We start from the raw sequence: 8,598 nt of genomic DNA, 5'->3' as shown, positions 1-8,598 counted from the left end.
TTAATAATTATTTAAGTATTTTTGGAGTTTTGAGTATCTTTTAACTATTTTAGATATTTATGTTTGATTATTTGTATATATTTTTAAGTATTTAAACGAACTTAAAAGTATTATATATATTCTGGATGTTTTTACATATATTAAATTTAAAAATAATTAATATATATAAGTATATAAATCTATTTTGGATACCCAAAATACTTCGGTTCAGATCGAATTAGGTTTTAGTTCTTCAAATACCAAAATTTTGAATAAATCGGATATTTAATCAATTTCGGTTCGGATTTGGTACTACTTATTCGGATTGGGATCGGTTCGATTTTTTGAATTCGAGTTTTTTGCCCAACCCTAAATACCGACATAAAAAACAAATAGCATCATATTTTTTTAAAAATACATCATCAAAATCTAGTTTTGGTTATTTTTGTCCTTTATATTTTCCACGAAGCCAACCATCCTTATTCCTTAGGCTTGTTTAATTAGTCTTCTATCTTTGTATTGATCATAATGGAGGATTATAAATTTAAATTCAACAGTAAAAAAAAAAGAGATTTATTGAAAATTCATATTTATTATTTTTATTACATCCTTATTCCTTAGGCTTGCCTTTTAGTACATTCGGTAGATATATTCACAATTAACTATTACGGTATAGGCATCGAAAGTATCATGCTAGAAGCAGGCAATAAGTTACCACCATCACCAAACTAATTACATATCCAACTATCCTCCCTATTACTGTATTCAAGTATGAGTATTCCTCTTCACATCCAGTCAAAATATGTATTTCAAAAAAGATAGAAGACTCTAATTAATCTAACTCTCGATGAGATGATCGAACCGTGGCTCTAACAAATCATAAGGAGCCCAAAGTGCATCGAGCGGACAAGGTCTGCCACCGTCTACCCTTACCCAAGGCTTCCCTTTCCCACTCCAATGCAACAAACTCACTGGACCTGGATGCAAGTCCCGGCACAGTCCTCTGAAGTTGTCTCCTCCTAGACCGTGTTGGTTCCACCGGTGATCTACCGGCGCTATGTTTCCGGCGAAGACAAGTAAAAACGGCGGTAAAGATCCCAACTCGTAGATTCTGATCCGTTTCTGTAACTCCATCCACTCAATGATCTTCCTCGTGTAATCTCCTTCTCTCCATTTCTTTAACTCGATAACCATCACTCCAGTGTTGAAGTAGCACGGCGAATGGCGTCGGTTGAGGGAGAGCGTGATGGAGAGAGAAGGGTTTGACCAGAAAGTCGGCGTGAAGTACGTGGTGAAGTTCGCGTTGCAATACTCGGGGGCGGCTAAAACGACGTCGCCGGGGATGTCAGTGGTGAAGAGCTTGGAGATGTCGTCGACGAGTATGAGATCCGAGTCTAGGTATACGACACGTGAGAGGCACGTGGGGAGGATGTCGGCGAGGTAGTTTCTTGCGTAGTTTAGAGGAGAGTCGAGCGCTGATCTGATGGAGGTGGAGATGAGGCCGGAGATGGCGGCTACGTCGTAAGGGTAGATCTTAAATTTCAAGTATGGGAAAGAAGAAACGACGTAGTTTCGGAGTCGGTGGGTTTGTTTTGAAGTGACGAAGTGGAAAACAATGTTTTGAGGACAAGAAGAGTGTTGGAGGACGGAGAGGATCACGGCCATTGAGCCACGGAGGTAAGCCGTGTCTAAGGTCATTGCCACGTGAACGGCTTTGTCTGAACAGATAAAACCATCGTCGTTTTGGATGGTGAGACAGTCCGGTGAGTTGAAGAACTCTGGAGCCTCTTTGAATCTCTCTCCGGCAGCGAAGGAGACGAGCACGATGAGGTATAGAATATAGCTAGCGTGCATTTTTGCGCTTGAGAAGATGTTAAGATGCAAATGATGTATTTATTAGATTTGAGACAGAGAAAGAGACAAAGACAAAGAGAGAAGTTTCTATAGGAAGAAAAAGTGAACGAGTTTCAAATCAAAAGGGGTAATGAGAAAGTCAATGTTATTGAATGAAATTTGTCGGCGAGACATTATTCATTTATTTTAGGTAATCATTTTCTCTTTTCTGCATTTTTTTATTATTAAATGTTGTTGTGTTTCCCCGATATTTCAGATTTGGCGTGTTGCCAAGGAATAAAAAGTATTTTTATCGGAATATAAGAATCCGTCTTTTAGTTTCTAACTAAAAAAACTAAAAATCGATTCTTAAATAAGACATTTAAGAGTCGGTTTTTAGTTTTTTTAGTTAAAAATTAAGAGACGGATTTTTATATTCTGTTAAAAACTTCATCTCAAGAACCTCTGATTAATCATGTTCTTAGGTATGGTAACTGGTAACTCTCTACCAATATTGTGGACCGATTCAATCTTTGTTTAGCATAATTCATAAACATTACTATTTCCTATTTTCATGCACGGAACACGTCTGAATGTAAGCCATAGAACACGTACAAAAGTGATCTACATTTAAAAGAAATTGAGATCGATATACATAATCATGCATTCATGTCATGTGCTCTTTTGTTATATTTTAGAAAATTATGCATATGTCATGTGTTCCTTTGCTGTTGAAGTTTGATGTCTATGCTTGTACGTGACACATTTTGGCTGGTCGTGCAAGCACTATCACATTTAATAGGAGAAGCCATACGTGTTAAAGGTTAATAATAAATTTACTCGCTCTTATTATATTAACTTTGTCTATCGAATCACCCCTTTTCTCTCCCGTGAATTATTCAAATTGTTACCTTTTATAACTTTAGAAAACATAACATTTTTTTTCTTTCTTTCAAATATAACATTCTCTCTGTTTGGCAAAAATAAGAACATTTTCTCTGAGATATAAAATGGACATGGAGGGCCCGTAATACATGTAAAGCATATACATTAGAAAGTTATTGAAAATTTACAAGGGGTAAATTTATACTAAAAACTATTTATGAACTGCGGTAAAGAATACTAATGTAATGTATTTGGAGATCTGACTTGAAGAATGAAGAGTATCGGTCGTAAGACAATAATGGAGTTAGCTATGATGGTAATGAACTTTTTAGCTAATTTATTTGCTTTTTGTCTGAAAATTCGGAGGTTAAAGCGATCAACTGATTTTACGGTCCGTTCGACCCGGAATTAACTGGCAATAGTGAGAAGAGAACACACACGCTTAGCGTTTGCCACGTAAAAGTGCATTGTGTGTCCATTTGAATGCCACCGTACCTACCAACCCAATAAAGAAATTGATTTTATTTGTTTGTTTTTGCAAACAATGTGAATTGCTTGTGATAGTTTTTAAAACAAAGTATATATACAGAATAGCAAATACAGAATATTTTGATTTTTTGTTTGTATCACTAATACATATGGCTATGCAGTAATGCTCGTTACTTAATCAAATATTCGGTTCTTGATTTTATGAGCTGCTTATTGAGTTATTTTCTATAGATCATATGCTTATATAATTGAGTAATTGATTTTTAATTAATCATATTTAATTATATTTGCAACTAACAAAACGAAGCCGTGTTTTCGGTTAATTACGACGCTGATTTAAATTCATAACCGTAATTATTAATGATCCCAGTTGACGATGTGCCATGCATGTGCGCATTTCACGTGTGGTTTGATTTTGAATCGTGCTGTTTTAAAAGTTTGACACCAAGTCCGTTAATCGATGGTGAAGTCGTATATTTTAATGGCAACACTGGAAATAGGCTTACTGAATCTCCGAAGGAAACTCACATTACAAATCCACTGCCTAAAGATACATAAGCTCAGACTTTGTCGTCTTCCTCACGTAAAACAGTTAAAGATCAAAGCTTCAAGAGCTCGATGAAGAATAAACTTTACTGTTTTATTACGTTTTCGAACTTAGTTTCTCAATGGACATCATTACAACTTATATAGCAAAGCTAGATCTTATCCTCTTTGTCTATATTAGCACATGACAGCACATGTATTCAAAGGACCAAATCTATTCATAACGGTAATGCCCTTAGCTGTCACGCTTGTACGATGGTCTCGGATTTGAGCTGAGCAGGGGCTTTGTCTTTTGACTGCTTTACGTGAGGAAGACGACAAAGTCTGAGCTTGTGTATCCTTAAGCAATGGGCTTGTAATGTGGGCTTCCTTCAGAGATTCAGTAAACCTATTTCCAGTGTTGCCATTATATTTCTGTATACGCCATCGTCGCCTGAAGCCTATAGATACTACGGTCCGAATGTTGTTAAGATTCTGAAGGCTTCGTGGGATTAGAAAGTTTCTAAAGCTTATTTTTTACCAATCATGTTTTTTTTAAAATTAATCATTCTAAAGTATCTAAAGTCATTATAAAATTTTCTCTTATCTTTTGTGTGTTTTTTTTTAAACCAACAATACGTGACTTTTGCAACTTCTTTTTATTTTTTTATTAAATTTTTTTTTCTTCCTTAATAGCTAAATCACTTATCTAAGTTTGTAATAATTTTATTAAAATTTAAGATTGAGATATCAATGTCTAAGCTTCTAATATATTTTATTCTTTTTTTCATACATTTTGATAACTAATGTGTTAGAAGCTCTCCATATATCACTGCAATCAAACAACCGGGAGTAAATTGTTCACTATAAGAAGACCAGAAATGAGAATCCGAAGACAACACTAATAAAACTAGCGATCCTTTGTTTTTTTATTAGGTCTTCCATCGATCTTATCACTGATATTGCACAACGTTCATCAGTGTGAGCATGCCAGGATTACCCTGCCCTTCAGCTTACCAATAGCTGAATCTACATGGAAGACTAGACACATACTGCAAACTCTATAATAGAGAGGATTTTTGGAGATACTCTTAGCCAATTCGTTATCCAACAATGCCTTCAAAACGCTTATGGCGTTTAGCCAATGTAAGCGATCTACAGATGTTGATCGCTATTACTAGATTTAACGCGATCTCATGTTATATTCTGGTGCTCGTTAATAGGACATATACATGGGCTTAGCTGTTGGAAGCCCAACACTCAATTACCCATCATCGTACATCTAATAGAAAATTGGCATATGAGAGAGTGAGAAGAAGAGGAATTGGCAATAACCTTACTCAGGGGCATGCTAATCAGCATCAAGTATAAGGATGATTTTCCTGTACTATTGTTTCTATATGAGTACCGGGATTATGTGTTACACATTCTAAAGACAACTCCAATCGACCAATATAACATCAAATTTGGTGTGTGTTCCTTCTTCAAGAAGACGCCATAAAGAAACTGATTTTCTTTGTCTTCTTTCTAGTTTCATCTAATGCGCTCTACTTCTCGAAGGAACGCAGAGAACTAAAAAATACCATGGTAGAAAATAATCATCAGAAATACTGTACAAAGGATATACCACAAAAATGTGATTCCCGCAGTCACGTGCATTGTAGGGCTCGAAGTTATTATGGGCCCAGTGCTTCGGCTCTAGCAATAGACTATGGGCTATAGGTTTTTGTGTCGCACGTGCGAAGCAAACCAGGGCCCACAAACTCTGAGTATATTACATACGTGATTCCAATGTTGACCTGACTGGAGCGGGAGGTGCTGTGTTTGGGGACCACTATTACCGGAGAGATACCCAAAAGGCATCTTTTCTTTTCTTCTGCAGCTTGACTCATGCTCTCGACCGTGCACTCACGTATACATCCGTTGGATTTAACCTCAGAGATTCTAATCTTACGGTGAAGAAACCAAAGCCAAGATTTATCGCTTTTCCACCGAACATAAACTTGTTAAGCTTGTAACAGTAAGTTAACTGAGGTCATACATTCACCTCCTCTTTTTCACCCTTTTCCCTTAATATGCCAAAAGTAGCTGCAATAAAATAAAATTGGAAATTTATCGCAGCCTAATAACGTAACGATATCAAATGGGTGTATGTACCTGTTTTTATCAATTAAATTACAATCAGAAAAAATTCCAAAAACAATCACAAATGCTTATAACTTTTGCCTCTGTTTTCTCCTCGTGAAGGAAAAAAACTCTTTTAGCGTTTCTCGCTCCTCGAGAATTACACAACACAAACAAAAACTCAGAAAAAGTGTGAAGTAAATAAACAGAGAATGACAGCATCAGGAGGAGGATCCGCGGCGGCCGGAGGAGCAGGAGCTACGGGGAGGATGCCAACGTGGAAGGAGAGGGAGAACAACAAGAAGAGAGAGAGAAGGAGAAGAGCCATAGCAGCTAAAATATTCACTGGACTCAGATCTCAGGGAAACTACAAGCTCCCTAAGCATTGTGACAACAATGAAGTACTCAAAGCTCTCTGCGTCGAAGCTGGTTGGATCGTCCACGAAGACGGCACCACTTACCGAAAGGTTTGAACTTCACTTTCCTAAATTTCATAATTTTTTTTTTTGGTAAAATGTTAAATTCTAATAAATTTCATAATTTTCGGACAATGAGTTTAAAGTCTTTTCTTTTTCCGACAGGGTTCCCGACCAACAGAAACAACACCGCCGCGCGTGAGCGCGTGTTCGTCAATCCAGCTCAGTCCTCATTCATCGGCTTTTCAAAGCCCAGTTCCGTCGTACCAAGCGAGCCCAGCCTCGTCATCTTACCCAAGCCCGACCCGGTTTGACCCGAACCATTCCTCAACATATCTCATCCCTTATCTCCAAAACCTAGCTTCATCCGGAAACCTAGCTCCTCTCAGAATTTCCAATAGTGCCCCTGTCACACCTCCAGTTTCATCTCCTAGAGGCTCACATCCGAGACTACCCAAGCCACAGTTCAGCAACTTCCCAGTCTCAGCTCCTTCAAGCCCAACACGGCGTCTCCACCACTACTACACATCGATTCCTGAATGCGACGAGTCGGATGTCTCCACGGTCGATTCTTGTCGATGGACCCGTTTTCAACCGGTGACTGTTTCTCAGACATGTCCGCCGTCGCCAACTTTTAACCTTGTCAAAAATAGCGTTTGCGTTGGCGGCGGAGACGTTTCGGTGAAGCCGTGGGAAGGTGAGAAGATTCACGATGTTGGTGTCGATGACTTGGAGCTGACGTTAGGTAACGCTAATGGACGCGGCTAAGAGGATAGTATCGGAATTAACGATTAGAAGGGAGAACTGTTCGGTTACGTGTGTCCGGTTTAACCGTAACTAATTTGGGAGGATGACCTTCTTGGTCTGCTTCATGCATTCATGGCCTATGCACAGTCATTATCGTTATCAATGTTTCATTTCACCAAAGTTAATTTTCACGTATAATTCTCCCTATATTTATTTAAAGAAATGGTGATGGTTGAAAGGAAATAAGCAAGTGTGTGACTGAAAGTGAGAGGGACCATTCCCCCATGTGGTGTTGGGGGCATGTGAAGTGATTCTTTTCTATTGATCTCTCTCTCTAACCACGCGTGACTCTTCAATGTGCCTATCTATCATACACCGATGTTTAGTGGACCTGTAATTTTCATTACTTTTAAGAAATTCAGTGAGAAACATTATCCATGAATGAGAATATACGTGTGACTTTATTTTGTGTGTTGAGAATGTTGTTTTGCTATATAAACATGAGAGGTTGGTTGGTTGGTTGGTTCATGTGTTCTGAGAGTTCTGTCGGTATAAACGTTTAAACGGAAATTATTAAAGGTGTTACAAAAAAGATACTTCTTTTGGTAAATTATTAGTTTTTTTCAGTTTTTAGGGAAATAGATTTTTTTGTTTAAAGGATGAACTTACGTCTAAGTAGAAATGTTCCAGTTTAGCTTTCCATTCTGTTTTGTTTTTGATTTTGATTTTTTTTAAATAGTTTATATAATGTTTAAAGTTTAGATAGAATACTAGGGACATTCAGATACCCGTTCAGATCTGGTTTAGGTAATTCCAGTTTTGGATACTTCGGTTTAGAAGTCTATTATCCACTCATGTATTTTTTATTATTCATGGTAGATTTGGTTCGGTAAGATTCGAGTTTAGGTATTTCAAAATGTAACTGAAATATCCAAATTTTGTGTTAAAATATTTAAATATATAAATTGACATATATTCAGATTTTTTCCATATGAATCTATATTTAAACCCAAACTAACGTAAACAACCAAAAGAGTGGTGATCGTCTGATCAGCCAAGCCAACGGGACAACATGTCCCTACATTTTTTCCTTCGCTTCCTTGCGTGAATCATATTGCGAATGACAATATCAATGCATTTGAATAATGCCTCGGGAGGAATGTGGATGTTATTGTGGAGTACATTATTTCTTTGCTTCCACATATATGGAAAAGTGTGACTTGAGCCGTGAGACAGCGAAGAAGCTTGGGGCATGATCAAACATGTCTTTATGATAAACATGTTTGTTTTCAACATGGATGAAACACTGTTGATTTAAAATTCTCAAATTCAAAATAGGCTGTAGTCTTTGAACAGACAAAGGTTGTAGTTCTCTTTATGCAGTTTTGTTTAGAATTTTAAATCTGCCTGTAGTCCACTAACCCACAAATTATATCCGGTTTGTATATTATGGTAGCCCGCGACGAGCCGAGATAACAAGTGTGTAAGAAATTGAAACCATGATAGGTTGGATTGAAATACTTAGATAAAATCTTATCCTTTTGACTAATTAAAATAATTAATTTATTATATTTAAATAATATTTTTTTTATTATATTAG

At 37.1% G+C, this 8,598-nt stretch overlaps 2 protein-coding genes across 2 annotated transcripts; one reads left to right on the top strand and one right to left on the bottom strand.

The window, feature by feature from the left end:
* Positions 1–539: 539 nt before the first annotated feature.
* On the bottom strand, positions 540–1,943 carry LOC106303894 (probable galacturonosyltransferase-like 2). Its single transcript, XM_013740244.1, has one exon. It carries the CDS (start codon positions 1,831–1,833, stop codon positions 817–819), a length of 1,017 nt encoding a protein of 338 aa, XP_013595698.1. The 5' UTR covers positions 1,834–1,943; the 3' UTR covers positions 540–816.
* A 3,907-nt stretch (positions 1,944–5,850) lies between these two features.
* LOC106301832 (BES1/BZR1 homolog protein 1) lies at positions 5,851–7,462 on the top strand. The gene is made up of 2 exons (XM_013738315.1): positions 5,851–6,302; positions 6,417–7,462. The coding sequence occupies exons 1-2, from the start codon at positions 6,048–6,050 to the stop codon at positions 7,017–7,019; spliced, it is 858 nt and encodes a 285-aa protein (XP_013593769.1). The 5' UTR covers positions 5,851–6,047; the 3' UTR covers positions 7,020–7,462.
* Positions 7,463–8,598: the final 1,136 nt, after the last annotated feature.

The sequence above is a fragment of the Brassica oleracea genome, chromosome C7, assembly GCF_000695525.1.
Source record: "Brassica oleracea var. oleracea cultivar TO1000 chromosome C7, BOL, whole genome shotgun sequence".
Taxonomy (NCBI): Eukaryota; Viridiplantae; Streptophyta; class Magnoliopsida; order Brassicales; family Brassicaceae; genus Brassica; species Brassica oleracea.
This window is presented reverse-complemented; position numbering and strand designations above follow the sequence as displayed.